The sequence below is a fragment of the Danio rerio genome, chromosome 10 (genome assembly GCF_049306965.1).
Source record: "Danio rerio strain Tuebingen ecotype United States chromosome 10, GRCz12tu, whole genome shotgun sequence".
Lineage (NCBI taxonomy): Eukaryota > Metazoa > Chordata > Actinopteri > Cypriniformes > Danionidae > Danio > Danio rerio.
The window spans coordinates 30,389,739-30,413,978 of record NC_133185.1 but is presented as its reverse complement, the minus strand read 5'-3'; the positions used below and the strand labels follow the sequence as shown (position 1 = coordinate 30,413,978).

Sequence of the window (24,240 nt, the reverse complement as noted above, 5' to 3'; positions counted from 1 at the left end):
CAAAACTGTGTATCTTGTATTTCTAACTTTGTAAGGACCAAATCTCCCATAGAATTGCAATACCAGTAAATTTTGACCTTGTGGAGACTTTTTTGGTCCTATGAAGAAAACGGCTCATAAATTGCACAGAATTAAGTATTTTAAATATGTAAAAATGCAGAAAACTGCAGAGTGTTTCCTGTGAGGGTTGAGATTAGGGGTAGAGGGATAGAATATAGTTTGTACAGTATAAAAATCATTACGTCTGTGGAAAGTCCCTATGAAGATAGCTAGCATGTGCGTGTGTGTGTGTCAGTCAGTGTATCAGGGATGTTTTCTCAGAGGAAGCAGTGCCTTTAAAGAAATAAGAAGAGAAAGTCTTTGTCAGTACTAGAGTAAAACAAAACAAATGTTGCGAAACAGTTGATGAAATGTTGTGTAAAGCACTGTTGTAAAAAACTCAGTTCGAAAACTTCAGCAGATAAAAGATCATGGAGAGGCATCTTTTTTCCTTAAGGGGTTAGTGAGGACAATGCTGAAATGTATACAACGTGGTGTAGTTCTGCCTTTCTGTGTTTTCTGACATAAAGAGTAAAGTCTTCCTGATAAAACTTGCTGACCAATTATATTTAATTTGCATGCTTACTTTGCACTTGACTGGAGTTATTTACAGTGATTTTTGTGTGTGTGTGAAAAGATTCTTATCAAGAAAAGTCTTGTCTTCATTACTTTGAGAATAAAGTAAGAATATTCTTGAGAACTATAAAAAAAACTACTTATGTAATCATTAGTTTAATGCAGGGGTGTCCAACTCTGTTCCTGGAGATCTACCTTCCAGCAGATTTCAGTTGCAACCCTGATCAAACACACCACATATCAAACACACCTGCCTGTAATTATCAAGTGGTGATCAGGTCTAATTAATTGGCTCAGGTGTGTTTGATCAGGGTTGAAGCTGAACTCTGCAGGAATGTAGATCTCCAGGAACAGAGTTAAGCATCCCTGGTTTAATGTATGCTCCCCTGGTTTCCAAAATATTTTTTTTAGTTAATGATAAATATTAAACCAATATATAAATATTTATTAATTCATTTGTTCTTTAATTTTCCTTTAGCTAAAGGTGGCGCACAGGACAGTACTTCTCACCAGACGCACACATTCGAATGTTATTTAATGTGAAACTATTCAGATGGTGCTCTGTGGTGCAGCAATAATAGGAACTGTGTCCTGAGTCGTAGCTGGGCTCCGCGGACAGCCACCGACTTGCGGCACCGGTGTGCGTACTCTGATAGAAATCTATGTTTAAAATTCCATTGCATGCATGGCGCATTGCATGGCGCATCTAGTGTGCGACCCCCTTTAGTCCCTTATCAGGGGTCGTCACAATGGAATGACCCGCCAACTATTCCAGCACATGTTTTATGCAGCAGATGGCCTTCCAGCTGCAACGCAGTACTGGGAAACACCCATCCACTCTCACATTCACTCATACACTAGGACCAATTTAGTTTATTTAATGTACCTGTGGCGCATGTCTTTAGACTGTGGGGAAACTGGAGCACCCAGAGGAAACCCACATGAATATGGGGAGAACATGCAAACTCAATTCAGAAATGCCAACTGGCCCAGCCGGGACTTGAACCAGTGACCTTCTTGCTTTGAGGCGACAGTGCCTCACTGAGCCACCATGCCACCTATGTATAAATATATTAAATATAAACATTTAAACACATTTCCTTTTGTGTTTTGTTGTCTGTCTGGAAAACAAATAATTTTTAGATGTAAAGAACTAGTAAATACAGATGTCAGATGTGTTCCTCGTATCTGAGCAGTGTATCTATTGTCATTTAATTGAAAAACGAACTAAATGTCATTTGCTCATACAGCTCTTTCTTTAAATGTCACTTGGTTTTGTATTTTATTATCTATCGTGGTGACATTCAAATATTTTTTTTTCATAAAGCTTAAGTGTCCAAACACTTTTTGTTGCCAGTGTCTCTGTTCTGCTAAGCATTTGCTTGTTTGTTTGCTTTTTCAGGATCTGAGCTGATGCCCAAAGCTTTGTCCACCAGAATTTTGGGAGGGATTTGGTGGTTCTTCACTTTAATCATCATATCTTCCTACACAGCCAACCTGGCCGCGTTCCTCACAGTGGAGAGAATGGACTCCCCAATCGATTCGGCCGATGATTTGGCCAAGCAGACTAGAATTGAATATGGAGCAGTGAGAGATGGCTCTACAATGACTTTCTTTAAGGTAACATGTTCTAATTTTACATGCTGGATCAAACTAGCTGTTTACATAAAAGCTATTGAAATATGAGGGAACAGCCAGAAACAGTCCAAACACTCAGCAAATTATCAATTTTACAAGAGGCTGTGGGCACAGGAGAAGCTGGAGCTTTTAGGAGTGAGCGTTTATTGGATTTCTGCTTGGAATTGTGAAAAAAAAGAGATCAATCTTGTCTCATGATAAGATACAAAGTAATAAATCGGATGCAGAGTCACACACAGAGTTTTGAGTTTGTTAACCACAAAATATCACATGCAGTAAAGCATACAGAGAGAGAAATGGTACAACTACATCTCATTCGATAATTGTAGCAGCTGTTTGCACATGCTGATGCATTACATACATTGCAAAATCACAATACACTGTTCAAAAAAGGGAACACTTAAATACCACATCCTTGATCTGAATGAATGAAAAATTCTTATTAAATACTTTGTTCTTTACATAGTTGAATGTGCTGACAACAAAATCACACAAAAAAATATCAATGGAAATCAAATGTATTAACCCATAGAGCTTTGGATTTGGAGTCACACTATAAATTGAAGTGAAAAAACACACTACAGGCTGATTCAACTTTGATGTAATGTCCTCAAAACAAGTCAGAAAGAGGCTCAATAGTGTGTGTGTGTGGCCTCCATGTGTCTGTATGACCTCCCTACAATGCCTGGGCATGCTCTTGATAAGCTGGCAGATGGTCTCCAGAGGGATCTCCTCCCAGACCTGGACTAAAGCATCCGCCAACTCTTGGAGTCTGCGGTGCAACGTGGTGCTGGTTGATGAAGCGAGACATGATCTCCCAGAGGTGCTCAATTGGATTCAGGTTTGGGGAATGGGCAGTCCAGTCCATAGCATTAATACCTTCATCTTGCAGGAACTGCTGACACACTTCAGCCACACATGAGGTCTAGCATTGTCTTGCATTAGGAGGAACTAAGCGTCAACCACAGTCTCACAATGTGCTCAGTGTGAAGCTGATTTCACCTGTGAAGAGCACAGGGCGCCAATGGCGAATTTGGCAATCTTGGTGTTCTCCTTTATCGGGGGTGTCTTACTAATTGCCTATAAGTTCCACCTGTTGTCGATTCCATTTGCATTTGCACAACAGCATGTGATCATCAATCAGTGTTTTTTTCCTAAGAGAGCAGTTTGATTTCACAGAAGTGTGATTGATTTGGAGTAACATTGTGTTGTTTAAGTGTTCCCTTTGTTTTTTTGTACTGTGTGTGCTTTATATATATATATATATATATATATATATATATATATATATATATATATATATATATATATATATATATATATATATATATATATATATATTAAGCTTTCTGATTTATAGCTACATATTTGAGTTTACAAAAGGGAGCCATGTTTACATATTGATATACATTTTTAGACTATACCAATGTTTTAACTTGAGAAGAGTTAAAGGTGCATTAGGTGATCTGTCTAGCATTATATCTTTCAAACACAACTCCTCCCCTGCTGTCCAAAGCTACGCCTTTGAAATCACGAACGCGCACAATAAAAATGACAGAGACCAACCAGATCATGTCATCATACTTTGTAATGTTACAATTCCAAATCAAATGAAATGAAAAAGTGTTTTATATCTAGCACGTTTTCAATTATGTAGTTAGCAAGCAAAACTTCAAATATTTCATGCATGAAAGGATCACTGGTCTCACTCTTTCACACGGTTTGTCCTAAAGTGACTACTACAGTATATGCTTATAGTGGTTGGTCAGCGGTGTGCAGGAATTACACTTATTACTAAGCCATACTTGCATGCTATTTAAGACTGAATATTCAAAGTAGCATGGTAAACAATATAGAGACCACGTCACAGGTTGTCATTGTTCAAAAATGAACCAATGTGAATATAAAACCAACTTCACTTCAGTAAAGCAGGCTAGACAGAATAGCTTTTGTTAAACTAAATCTATATCATCGTTGCTGTAAAAAGTCCCTTATGAAACTGAAAATAGTCACATCTATCTTTGGCTGGAAGATTTCAGTGGCTGAACAACACTTCTGTGCATATAACCCATTCAAACACAACAAAATCTACATAAGCTTTCTGTGACTAAAATAGTTTTAGAACATAACATTACCTGTCTAAAAGAAATACTTTAGCCATGCTGTCATCCTTCCTCCAGCATGCAAAAGTAACTCCAATATTGATTCAGGATTTTTAAAAAATTGAAAAATTTGATTCAGCATTTGTTTTTACTGCTGTCACTCGTGTCCATGTGACCGCAGCACACCTGCACATGTAAACGGCACATCTGCATGAACAGAGGAGTGCAGTTGTACAAATAGACTTTTGTTAAAAGACATTTCGGGCTTCTTATCAGAATTATGGGAATTATCGGCTCAACATTTTTGATTGGATGAACATTTCTTTAGTCTTATGCCTCACTCAGAATATAAAAATACATTAAAATACATTTAGATAATTTACTTTAATCATTACTATTGGAATATGAAGAGACTTTCAACCAAAAAACGTTTCAGAAGTCAATCACCTACTGCACCTTTAAGAAATCAATAATGCTGTTATAACCTTCTGAAAACATTTCTTATTCTGACCAAGTAAAATTAAAAAAGTGAAAGAAAAAAACTATGAATAGTAGCACATAGAATGAAACATAAAACTGATATTTGCATTACACTACATGGGCTATAACCTATAGATGAACCTTTAAGTCACATGAAAATCATTCATTCAAAGATGATTCTTTTCATTTCGTAGAACGACACCGATAATACCTCAAGTGTATGCAAATCCGCCTGAATCCTCCTGAACTCCATTTACCTCTACCAATCCAGCCATCTAAAATTCCCATATGTCCAATAATCCAGTCGCCCATCTTATGAGAACCATCCACACATATGCCCCATTCATCAGTCAAAGAGAGAGAGTAAAAGACAAACAAGTGACACAGATAAAGCTCAGAACTATGTACAGAGGCCGCTGTGAGCTTTATCCACCAAGATTGTAGGCTATGATTACATCCTCATGTATCTGGAAATATACAGGCTTGTGGAAGACCAGGACAAATCGAATCAGCTGTGAGAGATTTAGTGCTCAGCTGTCCCATTTCCCCCTTCTGTCCTGCTCACACACCAAATTGGACAATTTGTCCTCTTTTGACTCATGCTAATGAGCAAGGCAGATTCGGCAATTCAGTTTGATTTGTATTTATATGGTGTACATGGTGAAATCTGTGTTTAAATACAAATGATGGTAATTGAAACCTTCAGAAAAAGGAATAAAAATACACATTTGCATTAAGCGTACATCCCACACAGTTGTTCGATACATTTTTACATTTGTTTTGAGTAACAAACACTGTAACAACAAAACAGAAATATCTACATACAGTTTACACAAGGTAAAAACAGTGTACATTAGTGTAAAACTATAATATTATACATGTGTAAATGCTCTGTAAATGTTAAATCACTTTACAAATTCAAACAAGAAATAAAGATCTCACTCTCTCTCTCTCTCTCTCTGTCACACAACCAGCGATCGCTCTTAGAGATCGCTGGTTCTCACACAAACTCTCAGGACTACACTTCCGCATTCCCTAGGACTACTAATTCATACATGCACTTCTCCCAGACACGCACGCCTGCTCATTCATCTAGCCTGATTACAATCACCTGCTGAACCTTGTCACAGACTGATATCACACCACTTATAAGCCACTCATGAACCCATCCAGTTTGCCGAGTCTTGTTTTACCTAGTGTGACATTACAACGCGTTTCCTAGTCTTGTTTCCCAGTCCTCCTTGTATCCCAGTCATCCTGTTTAGCCGCCTGCCTTATGAACTGTTGCCTGTTTATACTACGACGATTTTGGATTTGCCTGCACATACCCGTTTGTACCTGATTTGACCACTGCTTGCCTGACGCTGAATACACCTCAATATTGGATTTTACGTCCAGTTGTCTTTGTCACTCCACCCCGTCGTTACTCTCTCTCTCTCTCTCTCTCTCTCTCTCTTTATATATATACTGGAGCAGGAACACAGGGGAAAGTGTAGACGACAAACTGGCAGAGGACTGAAAACATGAGGGGATTATAAAGCAAAAGTAAATTGGCACAAACAGGTGAACATGACAAACTAATAATGAGTTAACAAGGAGGGTGGGACTAGACAACAGACGGGAGAGCGCATGTCACAGAGACAAGACAAGCCATGCACTCACATAAAACAGGACAAGTACATGCAGCCAATGAGAGAACTCATTAACCGCATGTTCATGACAAGACAAGCACAACACTGAAGCACACGACAAAAGCACGTGACCACAATGTAAACACAGAGCCACGTGCTTTGACAACAGACGCAAGACACGAGCACACAATGACTGAAAACACTCACCGTGCGCTCACACACGCAGCGTGCATGCTTCATCCCAGCACCGACCAAAACCGAAACCAACTAGACTGAGACGCTGGGAATGAAACACCACGTGCTTTGACAACTGACACAAGACACGAGCACACAATGACTGAAAACACTCACCGTGTGCTCACACACGCAGCGTGCATGCTTCATCCCAGCGCCGACCAAAACCGAAACCAACGCTGCAGACAGCCGAACACAAACACGAGTACAAGAGCGCGTGCACGGCGTACACGGAGACACACACAATGACAGAAACAAGTGCTCAACCCAAGAAAACTCGAGCCGAGCACAACAGGACAGGACTAGACATGACTAGTGTCCGGATTCTGCCACCAAAACAAGAATTTACATGACCAGAGTGGCTGTCAAAATTAGCGCGTTAACGCACGTGATTAATTTTAAATATTTAACACGTAAAACAAAATAACACAAGTGCATATTTTTATTTCCTGTTGTGTGTTCCGTTTCCGACGCGTGATTGCCGTTTGCCTTGAATGCCAGTTCAGCTTGCTCCAGGCCCTGCGTGTGTTTAACGTGCAAAGGAAAAGACCAAGGAGGGCTCTTAGAATGTCTCAGATATCTATTTTCTATTGATACATAATAATTATCAATTTAGTCTCTTATGAATATTTGGCTGAGATTGTTGGTTGGATTGTTTATTTTATATGGTAAAAATGAATGTGTGGAGGATGTTACTGAATATATGGGTTTAATTACAATTGTACAGTATTAATGTGTCATTTTTAATTTGAGCTTAAGTTTGGTGATCAAATTAACATTGTTAAAAATCATTTTTACATCTTTGATCTATATTTAAGTTGAAAACCATCCTTTCCTTTGAGTGCTTTTGTGTCTTCTTGTTTGAATTATTGTAATGCATTGTATCTGGTGTGTGTGGAAGGACTCTCTTTCTGCACCGCTGAATTCAGGCTTTTAACAGATACCAAGAGAGAGTATATTACTGCTGTTCTTATTAAATTACAAGGGTTTCCTTTACGTTACTGAAAGCGTTATTATGTTTTTAAAGCTTTAGCCGCACAATATATTTCTGACCTAATCAGCATCAATTCAATAGGGCTTTGCGTTCTAATGATTTGATGGTCCCTTGTTCTTGTTTAAAATGCACTAGTTGACTGTTTTTGTTCATAAAATTTGAAATGCTCTTCCCATGTCTGAGGAAACTTCTCAAACATTTAGAGTGCACACATTTCAGAGTGCACTTAAAATGCATTTGTTTTCTTTAGTATTTGATAATGTTTCATGATTTGTTCTGTGTTGCTGTGTGAATACGATTACCACATTTTACCTTTTTGTTTTTGTTCTAATGTCTTTAAAGCACTTTGATCTCCATGTTGTGGTCTTGAAAGTGCTTCATAAATTAAGGGTTGAGGGTAAAGTAAATGTTATTTTTTACTTTAGAAATCAAAAATCTCAACGTACGAGAAGATGTGGGCATTCATGAGCAGCAGGAAGAACACAGCCCTGGTGAAGAACAGCAAGGATGGCATTACGAGAGTCCTGACCACCGACTACGCTCTCCTGATGGAGTCCACCAGCATCGAGTACATCACCCAGAGAAACTGCAACCTCACACAGGTCGGAGGCCTGATCGACTCTAAGGGCTATGGAGTTGGCACACCAATAGGTAATGGTTTGCTCTCTGCTGGAGAAACAGTTAAATGCATCCTAAAGCCCAAATATTTTTTTACACATACATTGGCACTTTTAGAGAATTCTCATTTCATAGAAGGAGCAAACACAGGCTTTTCACATGTTCACTAGAAAGTTTCATGCTTGTTTAATGTTTGCTTTTTCCATTAAAAAGTTAAAAGTCTCTTTTGAACTATAGTTGCACATCTTGTGCACACAACAGGATGATTTTTCCTCTCATTTATCATCAGCACTTGTTTTATGATGTTTTTCAGCATTCATACCTAAGCGATTTCCACCGTTGATAAACACACAGAATGTGCAAAATTACTTTCATCTTAATGAAAAGCAGAAATACCCTTGTACACCAAGTCATATTTTTTTATTTTACACAGAAGAGAGACAATGTTTACGAAGAGTTTTTAACACAAACTAAATAAAACCAAAAAAACATTTTCAAAAAATTTGATCTGGCATTTTGCGTCACATTTTGTATGTGCATTTAGAAAAACTGAAAAACTAGAGATGGATGCAAGATAGACTTAGCTTTAGACGAAAATAAAATGTTTTTGTGTTTCCAATTGTAACAATTAGGGCTTTTGATCAATGCTACCAATTCCAAAGTATGAGTAGATTAAGACATATGCTTTAAAACATGTTGAGGCATATGCTTTAAAATATGAGTTTTACATGGCAGACTTTTATTTTTGGGTCATCGGCACAGAGGTTGATGAATGTTTATTTTTGTGTCATTTACTCAGTTACTCTGATAATGGTTGTTTATTTACATCTGTGCATATGGCGAAACTCTTAAGAATTAAGAAGTAAACAATTAAACCTTCCGCTGGTTGTACTCCCCCTCCCCCTAAAGTAATTTCATATTTATCAGTGGTGTACATTTTTTAATCAGTTAATATAAAATCTTGATGTGATTTTGACATTGTTAGTTTCATAGCAATCATACAAGCTTGATGCACATTTTGGCGACCCCTGATTAATAAAGGGACTAAGCCGAAAAGAAAATGGATGAACGAATGAATGAATAGATGCACATTTAGAAATGTATTAAAGGCCCCTTAAAGTGCTTTGAGTCTCAACTGAAAAATAAAGAGAGGGTGGTACATAGTATAGCTCCTCCCCTTTAAAAAAACAGCCAATAGCATTTAGTTATTATCACAGCTCTGCCAATGAGAGTGGTTGAGATCAAGCACATCAAATTAAAAGCAAATGCTAGATGCTAGAGCAGTGGTGGGCAAACTCGGTCTTGGAGGGCCGGTGTCCTGCAGACTTTAGCTCCAACACTAATCAAACACACCTGAACATGCTAATCAGTGTCTTTGAGATGACTAGAAATCTATAAGCAGGTGTGTTTGATTAGAGTTGGAGCTAAACTGTGCAGGACACCGGCCCTCCAGGACCGAGTTTTCCCACCCCTGTGCTAGAGAGCATTTGGTTGGTCAAGATTTGATGAGAAACTAAAGTATGAGGTGACGTCGATCGGTGTAAAGTAGACGGATGTGACAAACTGCAAGCTTTAGATGTTTTATCGGTTTTATATTTTTTTAAACGCAAGTTGTTGTTTTTCACTGTTTTGGAATACACTAGCAAATGGATATCCTTAAAACTAACAGACTAAAACTAACATCTAAAAAACTAACATCTAAAAAACACTATACATTTTTTTTTTCTAAACCAGGGGTGTCAAACTTAGTTTATGGAGGGCCGCAGCCCTGCACAGTTTAGTTTCAATCCTGCTTCAACTCACTTACCTGTAGGTTTCAAACCAGCTGTAAGGTCTCAATTAGTTTGATCAGGTGTGTTTAATTAGGGTTTGAACTAAACTGTGCAGTGCTGCAGCTTTCCAGGAACTGAGTTTGACTTCTTTGCTCTAAACCAGGGGTGCTCAATCCTGTTCCTGGAGATCTACCTTCCTGCAGATTTCAGTTGCTACCCATATCAAACACACCTGAACCAATTAATTAGGACCTGAACACCACTTGCTAATTACAGACAGGTGTGTTTAATATGGGTAGCAACTGAAATCTGCAGGAAGGTAGATCTCCAGGAACAAGATTGAGCACCCCTGCTCTAAACTATTCTGTGTGTTGTCTTGCCACATAAAACACCTGCTGTTCTCTTTAGGCTCACCATACCGGGACAAGGTGACCATCGCCATCCTGCAGCTCCAGGAAGAGGGAAAATTGCACATGATGAAGGAGAAATGGTGGCGAGGAAACGGCTGTCCAGAAGAGGACAGCAAAGAGGCCAGTGCCCTGGGTGTGGAGAACATCGGGGGCATCTTCATCGTCCTGGCGGCCGGACTCGTGCTGTCTGTGTTCGTGGCCATCGGAGAGTTCATCTACAAATCACACAAAAACAGCGATATTGAAGAGGTGAGTGGGGTCTAATCTACCTTAACGCTGTCACAGCCCAAATGAGCCATGCAAACACAAATGAGACACTCGTGGGATGTTTTTGCGGCAGGCCACTGGTCAGGAACCTGTCGCAGGCATAATGCTGTTTATCATTTGACTTCTGCATTTCTGGTTCTTTTTGTATTTGCATAGGGATATAATCAGAATGGCAAAAATATAGTGCTGTATAATCCTTATGCCAGATTTATTATATGAAATGAATGATAACGTGCAGCACTGTTTGACAGTGTTGATGTGGAGCGTAAAAGTTAATATGATGATGTATTACAGTCGTTAAATATGACGGTTATGCATTATCCATATTTAACAGTTTCAGACGGTTCATTTGATATATAGATTCTATGCAGATGGAATGTCATTTTGAATTGATGATGAATTGCAGAGTTTGTTATTATTATTATTTTAATCATGCATTACTAAAATTTGACAATATATTTGTCATTATTTTCAAAATTCATTAAAAAGGCTGTAAGACAACTAGAATATATATTTTAAAGATATAAGGACTGTGGAATTGCAGATTAAACAGATTGCCTGGTGACTAAATAGACGACTAAATAATAGATAATAGAATAAATAAATGACTTTAATTTTGTTAGGTTATAATTTATAATTTATCGATTATTTATTCTACTTGTATTGCTATTTATAATAAATATAAATAAATGTAATTTATATATATATATATATATATATATATATATATATATATATATATATATATATATATATATATATATATATATATATATATATATATATATATATATATATATATATATATATCCAAATTACACTATTTTCAGTAGGATCATTTGATACATAGGTTAAATCCAGATGGGGTCATTTGATTGTTATATTGTTGTCATTATTTTAATTATGAATTACTAGTATTAAAGTATGATATATTGTCAAAATATATATAAGTAACTAGTATAATAAGTGAGTCTTCTTAATGTGGAACTGTCATTTTAATTACTGCAGATTAAATAGCTTTGACTTTTGTTTGATGTGTTAAATTTCCTGGTCTTCATATTTAGCACCAATATTCATTTTAGTAATTTGTTTATATAAACATAAAGCTTATAGTTATTGGATTATTATTGCTATTTAAATTACTATTGATAATACATATAAAAATGTAATACATATTTATATATAGTAACATACATAAAATAAGTGATTAAATTAGTAAAATGAAACAGCTTTTATTCTTAATACCAATATACATTTATAACAACTATAAAGGTTTTTTAATGAAGGTATATTTATTGCTATTTTAGTCCTTTTTCAAAATACAGAAAAGATACACAGATGTTGAATAATCAGAATATAATGACATCTTTGTTTGTATTCTTAAATGTGTTTGTCACTATAGAATTGAAGTCAGAATTATTAACCCTTCTGTTAAATTTTAATTCTTATATTTTTTCCTCAAGTTCTGTTTAATGGGGAGAAGAGTTTTCAACACTTTTCTAAACATAATAGTTTTAATAACTCATTTCCAATAGCTTTGCCATGATGACAGTAAATACTATTTGACTACATATTTTTCAAAATACAATTAATAACGTGCAAAATAAAAAAAATAATAATAATTTAAAGGCTCAATTATGCAAGTTAGTGTGATTATACAAGTCGTTGTCTAACAGTGGTTTGTTCTGTGCACAATCGAAAAACAAAATGATTAAGGTGGATAATAATATTACACTTAAAATGTTTTTTTAAATAATTAAAAGACTAATTTTATTCCAGCCAAAATAAAATGAATAAGACTTTCTCCAGAAGAAACAATATCCAATTTCATTGGTTTATTAAATATCTTTTGAGAGATACTTGAAAAAGAATAAATATTTCATAGGAGGGCTAATCATTTTGACTTCAACTGCATATACTAAATGACCAGCTATAAATTAGTTGAATATGATATTAGTATAAAAGTAGAGAAGAAAACATTTAGGATCTGATCTATGCTAGTCTACATTTGCTAACTGACTTTACACATTTTATTTTGCATGAGACTGCTGTTTATTTTGGGTTATCACGTTGTACATTTGCATGCTGCTGATCTTGTCCTGCTTTTTTTTTTGTGTGTCTTTGTGTTCTATTTTTATCATTGATCTGCATGCACAAGGCCTTCTGTTTCTTTTATGGAGACCAAAGCCGGCAGCTGCTGCAAAGAAGCGATTCCATCTCCTCCACTGGCACGTCCTTATCGACAGATTTAGAGAGCGGGCGGCTCCTCGGGGATGACATATGTTCTTCACGTTAGCCACACACTCTCATATCTGTAAGGCCTGTGCATTATTTAAAGAAATAGAAACTCCTTCCTCCCATTCGTCCGTGCACTGGTTACTTCCAGACCATCTGCCCAAACCCTTGACCTCAATCCAGCGGCTCAGAAATTTAGCACGCTTTTCAAGGAGATGAAGAACACTTTCATTTCTCTTTGCTCGCTCTGTCTGCAGACAGATAAGAAATGGAGTGCTCTCAGAAACTTTTATTTACTGGTGGAAGCCATTCGATCATTGCCGTTTGAGGCTACTTTTTAAATGTGAACTTCCTACATGTCCTAAATTCTGCCTCTGGGTGCTTCCTCAAATGATCGGCCTACTTACTGAGGGTAACGATCGTTTAAAGAGGGTTATGATAATGATCTGCCCACTGATTCTTGATCACAGAGACTGAACAGAACAAAGTTTGTTTAAAGCAATTATTTGAGTTTTCTTTATTTACAAAGTTCTAGTTTCTATACAAAAAATATACTATTTTAAATATTAAATTATATTAAAATATTTAGTTACTGACAAATCTAGCATTTACTTTAGTAAATGTGATTACATGAGAGAGAGTTTCAGCTCTTTTGAATTGCAACTAAAATCAAAAAGATATTAGATATTGAACAAAATAATCATACTTTAATGTACTAAATCCACTTTCTTATTGCTAGATAATATAATATAATATAATATAATATAATATAATATAATATAATATAATATAATATAATATAAGGCTATTCACTAGGTCTTAAAAAGTTAATTTTCTTACCTTTATGCCCAAAAAAGTCTTAATTTCACTGCAATATTTTGTTGTGGGTCTTAAATTATTTTCAATGGGTCTTAATTTTGCTTTGGCCAAGTAAAGCTACTCAATCGGGCCGACATCATCCAATGACCAACAATATATCTCAATAAAACCAATATTTTATATTGCAAAGATTTTTATTGTTCAATTCACAATAGCTGTTGGATATTTTACAGCAAATTTCCCATTAAATTCCCTAAAAATAAAAACATTTACACGATTCCTCATGATAATACCGGGCCATTAGAAAAAAACTTAATGTTTAACCCTGTATAAGTATAAAATGTAATTCTTCCCTAGTTCATGTCCAGGCGGGGCCAGTTGTCATTTTTGTGTGGAGTTTGCATGTTTTTCTTGTGTTGGCATGGATTTCCTCCGGGTGCTCCATTTACCCCACAGTACAAGGACAAACATGCGTATAGGTGAATTGAATAAACTAAATTGGCCGTAGTATATGTGTGTGATGGAGTGGATGTTTCCCAGTACTGGGTTGCAGCTGGAAGAGCATCCGCTGTATAAAACATATGCTGGAGAAGTTGGTGGTTCATTCTGCTGTGGCGACCCCCGATTAATAAAGGGACTAAGCAGAAAAACAAAATAAATGAATGAATAAATGAATAATCAGGGTGTTTGCAGGGACTTCAAAAATCTTAAAATGTCTTCAGTTTCAAAAACTAAATTTTAGGCCTTAAAAAGTCTTAAATTCACTGAAATATTGTGTTTGGCTTAAATAGGTCTTAATTTTGCTTTGTCTAGGTAAAGATCCTCAATCAGACCGACATCATCCAATGACCAACAATACATCTTATTTTTTTATATTATTTATAATAAATTATTAAACTTACATTATTTTCATATGTAATTTTTTATTGCAAAGAAATACAATTCACAATAGCTGTTAGACATTAGAAATCCCCCATTAAAATCCCTAATCAGTGAAAGAAAACTAAAAACAATTACTCAATTCTTTACAATAATACCGGGCCATCAGAAAAAAATCCTTAGCGTTTAACCTTGTATAAGTCTAAAATTTTATTCTTAATGGTCGTAAAAGGGTCTTAATATGATATATGGGTATAATATAATATATGGATATAATATAATATAATATAATATAATATAATATAATATAAATAACATGGTTGACGTGTTATTATAGTTATTCATATTGGAAATATTATTTTTATTTAGTATAAATATGTTAAATAGTAAATAATAATCATGAAAGGAGATGTATAATATAATTATAGAGGGTGTGTAAATGTCAGTTTTGATGATGAAATACTGACACTGAAAAAAAATACAGAATAATGGCTAGGAGAATAATGTTTTTTATTATTATTCATTCATTTAATCCGTTTTTATTACCTAAACACCTGATACTGAATGTACAGTCATGAAACCGTGATATCGGTCTCTGAAACATAATTAACTTCAACAGTTTTTGGAAGAGAAAAGACGTCAAGAGGAGAGCCTTAATAATGACTTTATTAAATATTGATGCACTCAAAAAGAAAGAGCAATTAAAAAAGTCTAAGATTACCGTGTCTGAAATTAGCCCACAGGATAACCATAATCAGCTGGGAGCAAATTCGGCGCCCGCACAGAAGCAGCTTTATCTGTCTCCCACAAGCCCAGTGGTGCTGTGGCCTTCATGCCTTCAGCATCTCACGACTGACAGGACCGGGATGGGTGAGATGCAGAAATAAAAATATACATCAATACAACTGAAAACTGGCTACAAAACTATTTGTGAACAAAAATATTGTGTAGTGTTGGTATGAGGAATTATGCCAAAATGTTAAACTCTGCTCATGTGCGAGGCGCTTCAAAAATGAGGCAAGTGTAAAGGTCATGCACATCCATCAAGAGTATTTACATAGAAAAACAATGGAAAAGCAGCGCATTAGAATGGAAAATCACATTCTGTGTGAATGGCATCTTACAGAATCAGGCTTAGTAGATACGTTTTTTTATTGTCCGTGTTCTGGCATACATCTGTGACAAGTAGAACAAGCAGTGTGCCCTTTTATAAGTTATAAGTTTTTTTTCAAGTTCACATTTATTTATTGAGCACATTTAAAAACAACAAATGTTCCACCAAAATGCTATGCAATAGCTAAAGCAACAACAAACTAAAACTCAACAGAATCTCAGAATCTCAACAGATTCAGAATAGATCAAAAACAACAATATAACCCACTACTCTCATGCCACATCATAGTCTAAAGAGAATAAATGAGTTTTCAATCTTAATGGGTGCAAAAATTTTTTTTTGAAAAATCATATATGAAAATGATGTATCCCCTGAAAAGAATGTATGATGTTTTATAATTTTTTTTAATTGTTTTATTTGTAATTTTTTATAATTATTTGTTTATTCCCTATCTGTAAGCGGGTAAATTGTTGAAGAAGAAATTGTTATGTAAATAGAAAAATCATAAATAACATGTTTTTCAAAATAAAGTGTCCAACATAGACAAAGATTTCATGGTAAAGGTTTGAGTTTATAGGGCAACAGTCATGGGCTCAATCGCATGGAAGACATTTTACCATGAGGCATTAAAATCTTGAGTGAAAATGCTTTAATAGACTGTAAAAATTGTGTTCCAAAGCCTCTGACAGATGCCAATACGTTACTTCTGAAATTGAAAATAGGAAACATTTTGGAAGCGGCCTAAATAATGAATTCGTTTTAAAACATAACTATTGTTCATAATTAGCTTCTTGCACAAATTATCCATATTAATGTATTTTACAACTCTGTATTTTCAAGTCTGAACTGTGTGCTTGATATTGAGAAAAAGATCCAATCAGGTAGCGCGAATGTCTGCAGCCACATCTCCAATTTCAGATGTCTTCGTTTCCCCATCCACATTGACATGCAGCAGGAGCTTTTTAAAACCAAAACAGTCTCTTTAGCATTTCCAAAACGCTACGTTTTCGGGGCTTGGAAACTCCGGGGTATTGTGGACGGAAGGCATAACCGTAGCATGACATATGCGTTTTAAAACTAAAACGTATTAGTGTAAACGGGGCTTAAGTTTACCCAACTATGACGACTTTCGATACTGAGAAACCCGCAAATGTAAAAAGGGTCCATTAACACTAATGATTTACAATGTTAACTAACATCCAAATGACTGTTTCAAAATCAGGGGTTATTTTGGGTCGTGTAACTCTGACTAAATGGATTAAACGAATGACTATCAGTCAACTAGGAAAATCTATCAGCCATAAAATCCAATACAAAACTTTTCATCCAAAAAGTTGGCAGCTGAAGTCAATCCTGTGAGAGTTTCATAGCATGAAAGTCCCTGTGTAGTCACAACCCTGTTCTCCACGTCAATTCCTATTGTTTCAACACCATCCAACTAATCCAACCGTAATGTTCTCGATTTCCTGTTCATTTTTCTTTTCCATCATTCCATCACGTATCATATCAAGTCTTCAAGCGTTTCCAGTGAGTTCACACTACGAGCGTCAAATCCATTGGAAAAGCTCAACTGCACAATGTTAGAGTGTGTGTGTGTGTGTGTGTGTGTGTGTGTGTGTGTGTGTGTGTGTGTGTGTGTGTGTGTGTGTAGAGACTCACGCAAACCTTCGTGTTCTTTCTTGACAGTGTGTCTCTTTCAGTGCTGTGATGGAAGACCTGGGCATATCCCTCAGGTGCCACAAGGCGTTGAGGAAGAGAGGCAGACACAGAGGAAGAGCAGGCCTGTCTGGAGTCTTATGTAACCCCAAACGCATCCCGAGGAAAGAGACAATGGCCTAGATCCTCCTCCAACCGCCACGCAACCTGCCGGTGAAATCAGTCTCTGAGGCTGTGTGTTTTTCATTCAATCTCTGTGCTTTTTATTCATGAATTTGCAGGCTTTTATATGAGTGGATTGTGGTAATTTCACATAGACCTTGGTAATATCTTGAGCCAATGGAACTGGAGATGAAAGGAATAATTTATTTTGAGATATTTATTAACGTACGAGCACATGGCGTAATTTGGTAGCATTTTATTGTGCTGTCCTTGATTTCATAAATAAAAGCATACATATTTTACACACACTTGGGGAATTCGTCTTGCTCTGTTGTTATTGGTGACGTGGGTTCTATTAATTGCAATGTTATGTAACCACAGATAATAATGCTTCTAATCTGGGATGGTTCTACTGGGAATTCAATGTATGAATGTTTCTCCTTGCTATTTTTTCTCTCCATTTTGACCCTAACAATTCATTTTTTTGAATTATTATACATTTTGGCCTCTGACAGATGCCAAAATGTTACTTTTTTATTGAAAATAGGAAAAATATTGTAAACGGTTTAAATAATCATTGCATTTTACAGGGTTCATGTGATCATGGAAAAGTCATGGAATTTTGACATGGCATTTTCCAGGCCTTGAAAAGTTTTGGAAAAACAGAAAAACCCACAAGGTTTTGGTAAAGTCATGGAAATTACATTTACATTTAGTCATTTAGCAGACATTTAGCGACTTAAGCTGCAGTCACACTAGAGCTTGTGCTTGCAAAATTCTGTCACTCACCACTGCGAAAAGGGGCGGGGTTAAACAACATGATTAGACATTAATAAAGGTGAGCGATTAGTCAATATTTTAAATTATTTGTTTTAAATTATCTATTTGTCTCACGCAATCACCTGTAGTGATTTCGCTGGTAAGAATTCACCAAGCTTTTAAATGCAGTGAAATGCGAAACACATGCTTGCGATTCTGGTCTGCCTATGAATGAAAGTCTATGGAGCGAAAAGTGCAGTGTGAGAGCGGCTTTACAATACAAGTAGATTTACCTACTATTACTAATTTAACGAATTATTAAGATTATTTAAAATTTGTTTGACAAATATCTGTATATTGGAATGGAGGTTAGTTGTTTTTACTTTTCTTTTCTTGGCCAAAAACATGCTTTCACATTATTAGTGCTGTGTAAGCATAATCTGTTTTGCTCAAATATAAAAATAAATTAAAACTATTGCATGTTTTGTGATATGCTGTAATAAATTTTAACTTTTCTTATGATTTACATTAGGACATAAAAACTGACTTGAAAGTCCTAGAAAAGTCATGGAATTTTTGTAGTAAATATGTGTATGAACCCTGATTTTAAATGTAACTATAGTTCACAATTAGCTTCTTGCTCAAATTAGGCATGTAAATGAATTTTACAAAAGTAAAATAGGGTTGGGTATCGTTTGGGGTTATTTCGATACCGGTGCTAAATTGATACTTTTAAAATGGTAACAGTGCCAAAGCAGTGCCTGAACCGATACTTTTGAGCCACTAAATTATGGAGCATGACTCTAGAAAAATCTTTTTTTTGACAAAAAAATATTTTAATCATTTTAATTGAACAATATAAGTGAAGTTTTACAAAATTATTTCAAGAGGAGCATGTGATATGATTGACTACAGCTGATCCTTATCACTAATCATTAGCTAGCCTATGGGATCATTCCAAAATTACTATAAATATCCTATAAGCTATCTTCGTTTTTTAAAACCTCCCTTTATCCTTCCCTTCTCCATCCTCCTCAATTCTATGCTTGAGCGACACGGCGGCTCAGTGGCTGGCGGTGCTGCCTTGCAGCGGGAGGGCCAATGGTTCAAGTTGTGATTGAGCCAGTCGTTACCCTCTGCGCGGTGTTTGCATGTTCTCCCCGTGTTCACATGGGTTTTCCCCAGGGTACTCCGGTTTCCACCCACCCAATCTAAAAACATGTACATAACGAATAGTTATAACAGTCACAAGCACTTAACACATACATACTGAATCGATTAGAACCACCATATTAACCAAAGTACAGGAAAAAATAAATAAACTGGGGGGCTCTTGAAAAATACCTGATCTCGTATCCCTCCTAATGCTCAATGACCAGGTGCAAGCCTTGGGCTCATCTATCTCTGAGCTCAGGGTTCTCTCGGGACGGCATTCCAAACCTGCTATCATAGTCGAGCATTATCTAAATGTGATTGTTGAGATAAAGTTTAAAGTATACATCATATTGTATATATTTGAATTGAATTGCGTTCATTTCAGTGCATGAATGTAAGATTTGCATTATGCAATTAACATTACATTAGCTTACTACTAACCTATGGATAGGCTGTCATTACCATCAGGAAACACCTTTTTTCCAGAGCTTGTGACTACATTTACATGGACATCAGTAATCGAATTATTTGCCTTAATCTGAATAAGATAATAATATGATTAAGATGTTTACATGAGTTGCTTTCATGATCCTGTTTTACATGTTAAAGCACATAGATTAATAAACGTTGTTACGTCACCACGCAATCCACGTTTCCTCCAGAGTTTTATGTAATTTCTGGCGTTTCATCTTTCGAGTTTGGCACTTTCAGTTTCATTCAGGAATATTTCATTCATGTCCCCGTGATAAACTAAGGTATTTGATGCGAGTAATAAGTAAGCACTTGTGGAAAAGTGTTGTTGTTATGTAATTTTATACCACATGCAGAATGAAAAGAAAAATTCTCTGCATTTCGTGACTCCAGTGTCTGTGGTTCTTTAAGGTAATCAAAAATTGCTGTTTACTTGGTAGACTCTTGATCAGATTATTGTCTTAATCATATTAAAATCAGAGTATTGGTGTCCAGGTAAACGTAGAGTATAGCTATAACATAAGATAGATATACTTTAAAAGGCTTAGTTTAAGCAAATTTGATAAATGTGATTGTTTGTTGATTACAGTAGTCGCTCACCGGATGCACAACTAAGCGTGTCACTAAAGCCGCCTTTCCACTGCATACAACAAGCAACAGACCGGAAGTCATTAATTTCCAATAGAGAGTAGTCCGGGAGCTGTGTGGATTTCCGATCATCTTCGGATCCGATTTGAGCTGCGGATATGTTAAAATATTTGAACTCCTGTGAATAGAGCGTATGCGACCAACCAACCGGATGTGATGTATTCCAGTGTTGTCCAAGCAGGTCCGTGTGTGCGAGATGAGAAATAGTCTTTTTTTTTTGTTGTTTGTTTAGTTTTTTGAATAAAAAAAAAGTCTATATTAAAATTTTAAGAGGTCTATGAATATATAGTATTCATTTATTCAACCATGGTGAACGCACGGATAATAAAGGCTCTTTTTGCACTTTAAATTGAACACCACAAGAATCAGCTTCTCTCCCATGGTGCATGACAACACTGAAAATTCTGTGTGATTGCCACAAGGGCGCGTATTCCAACAGTCATGTCCAAATGTCGTATACAGTGGAAAGGCGGCTTAAGAACAAGAACAAAGGCCTTACATGGCTGTTGTTTAGAATTAAATGTTTAGAGATGGTGTGACACATCGTGCACCTGTGTGTGCCCTTGATGCTTTCTACATCCTTGTCGAAGCACCTGTGCCTACAAAGTAGGCACCGAAATTCATATGCTGATTCGGTCCGGTGCATACTGGTTATACAGGTACTGGTGGCATAATGGCAGCGGGTTTCCGTACCCAACCCTACTCATGAATGTTTTACCAAGACAACCAACATCAAAAGTCTGTTCCAAAATTGAGTGACTAAATGGTTTAAACGAATGACGATCAGTCGACTAGGATAATCTTGGGCCGGGTGCATCTCTGAAAGCAAATTTTCATCTAAAAAGGTGGCAGCTGAAGTCAATCTTGTGATAGTCCCTGTGTAGTTACGAACAATTTAAGACTTTGTGCCTGCTTCACACGAAGCGATGTCCTCGAGGGACTGACCTAAATATTCTTCCTCAGACTGAGGCACAATCAACTGGAGTTCAAAGATCAACCTCTGATTTAAGATCTACCTGCTCTACGACCCAGACAAATGATTCTTTGAAGATTAAACGCCCTTTTTCTGCAAAAAAGTGCCTATAGTATCTATCTATCTATCTATCTATCTATCTATCTATCTAGACATTATGGTGTCTTTTTCAAATGTATGTAAATCGGATTATACAAATTTTGATCACCCGTGTCGGCAAAGACAATGCGATTTCAAGCTCAGCTTTGGCCTCCGGTAATGACGACGTGAAAGATGTTTGTGAGTGGACGCTCATGGTCTATTGGCAGACGTATAGAGACGCTAGAGGCTGAGGGCCATTCACTCTGAAGAAGATAAGACCCCTCTAGGCTGTTCAGGTCTGGCAGGCGTTTTCAAAGGCCTCAGCCTTCACTGAACATGTGACAACTTTCATGCTTTTCGCTTTTAAGTGTTGCTTAGTGTTGTCTGGATGTTGTTTTTATTGGATTATATTATTTAAATAATGTTTTCAGCTAAGTTAAAACGGATGTCTGTTTGTCTGTCTGTCTGTCTGTCTATCTGTCTATCTCTGTCTATTTATCTATTTCTTTCTATCTATCTATTTCTGTCTGTCTGTATCTGTCTGTCTGTCTTTATAGCTATCTCTATCTGTCTAACTACGTATTTCGGTCTGTGTCTGACTGTCTGTTTATTTATCTTTTCATCTATATATCTATCTCTATCTACTTTTTTCTATTTTTTTCTATCTATCTGTCAGTTTGTCTATATATTTAAATCTATCTATATATCTATCTGTCTGTCTGTCTGTCTGTCAACCCGTCTGTCTGTTGGTCTGCCTGCCCGCCCTTCTGTCCGTCCGTCTGTCTGTATATCTGTCCATTTGTCTATTTATCTATCTGTCTATTTACCTATTTCTGTCTATATACAGTGGATTCGGAAAGTATTCATAGCGCTTCATTTGTTTATGTTCCAGCCTTATTCCAAAATGGATTAAACTCATTTATTTCCTCAATATTCTCCACACAATACCCCATAATGACAATGTAGAAATAAGATTTTTTTTTTATTGTTGCAAATTTACTAAAAATAAAAAAATTGAAAAATCACATGTACAGATTTATTTACAGCCTTTGCTCAATACTTTGTTGATGCACATTTGGCAGCAATTTTAGCCTCAAGTCTTTTTGCATATGATGCCACAGGCTTGGCACACATGTCTTTGGGAATTTTTGCCCATTACTTTTTGCAGTACCTCTCAAGGAAGTGACGATGTACAGCCATTTTCAAATCTCTCCAGAGATGTTCAATAGGATTTAGGTCTAGGCTCTGGCTGGGCCATTTAAGGACATTCACAGAGTTGTTGTGAAGCTACTCCATTGATATTTCGGCGGTGTGCTTTGGGTCATTGTCCTGCTAGAAGATGAACCGTTGACCCAGTCTCAGGTTAAGAGCACTCTGAAGCAGGTTTTTATTCATTCCCTGACTAAGGCTTTTCTCCCCTGATCACGCAGCTTAGATGGCCCGCCAGCTCTAGGAAGAGTCGTAGTGGTTCCAAACATCTTCCATGTACAGATGATTGATGCCACTGTGCTCGTTAGAACTTTCAGAGCACAGAAATTTTTCTGTAACCTTCCCCAGCCTTGTGCCTCGAGACAATCCTGTCTCTGAGGTCTACAGACAATTCCTTTGTCTTCATGCTTGGTTTGTGCTTTGACATGCACTGTCAACCCTGGGACCTTATACAGACAGGTGTATGCCTTTTCAAATCATATCCAATCAACTGAATTTACCACAGGTGAACTCCAATTAAGCTGCTGAAACATCTCAAAAATGATTAGTCGAAACAGAATGTACCTGAGCTCAGTTTAGAGCTTCGCGGCAAAGGCTGAGAATACTTATGTACATGTGCTTTTTCAGCTTTTTTTATTTGTAATAAATTTGCAACAATTTCAAAAAATCTTTTTTCACATTGGCATTATAGGGTATTGTGTGTAGAATTTTAAAATAAATTAATTAATTTAATCCGTTTTGGTATAAGGCTGTAACATAAAAACATGTGGGAAAAGTGAAACACGATGAATACTATATCTATCTATCTATCTATCTATCTATCTATCTATCTATCTATCTATCTATCTATCTATCTATCTATCTATCTATCTATCTATCTATCTATCTATCTATCTATCTAACTCTCTCTCTCTCTCTCTCTCTCTCTCTCTCTCTCTCTCTCTCTCTCTCTCTCTCTCTCTCTCTCTCTCTCTCTGTCTGTCTGTCTGTCTGTCTGTCTGTCTGTCTGTGATTTATCCAATATTTTTGTAGTTTAATGGACTTAAACCTGGCCTTGCAAGCTAACATTTTATTAATAGTAACTCATTCATTTATAATAATTCATTAATCAAAGTAATTTTACAAATAAAATAGTAACAATACATATTTTTAAAAAATATTTAAAGATTTTCGTACTTATCAAAACCACTCCACTGAAATGTAACCCCCCCACCCCCCCCCAAAAAAATTGCTCCTGCATGAAGAGAATTACTTCAACCTCATGAATAATTTGTCTGCTAAATTTAGATCAAGTATATGATATCTGTGCAGCGCGACA

General features: G+C 36.3%; 1 protein-coding gene across 19 annotated transcripts in view; it reads left to right on the top strand.

Moving 5' to 3' along the window:
* The window catches only part of grik1a (glutamate receptor, ionotropic, kainate 1a), a 105,685-nt gene extending 87,751 nt beyond the window's left edge, over nucleotides 1-17,934 (top strand). For 6 of the 19 annotated variants that reach the window (XM_073914779.1, XM_073914775.1, XM_001924003.9 and 3 more), the window contains 4 exons: nucleotides 2,018-2,235; nucleotides 8,120-8,345; nucleotides 10,493-10,743; nucleotides 17,495-17,934. In XM_073914779.1, coding sequence (XP_073770880.1) covers nucleotides 2,018-2,235; nucleotides 8,120-8,345; nucleotides 10,493-10,743; nucleotides 17,495-17,647 — 848 coding nt within the window. In that variant the 3' untranslated portion in view covers nucleotides 17,648-17,934. Of the gene's footprint in view, nucleotides 1-2,017; nucleotides 2,236-8,119; nucleotides 8,346-10,492; nucleotides 10,744-12,919; nucleotides 13,076-17,494 lie in introns of all 19 variants that reach the window. The other 13 variants (XM_073914781.1, XM_073914777.1, XM_068223968.2 and 10 more) reach the window with 3 other exon arrangements.
* The last annotated feature ends 6,306 nt before the right edge of the window (nucleotides 17,935-24,240 follow it).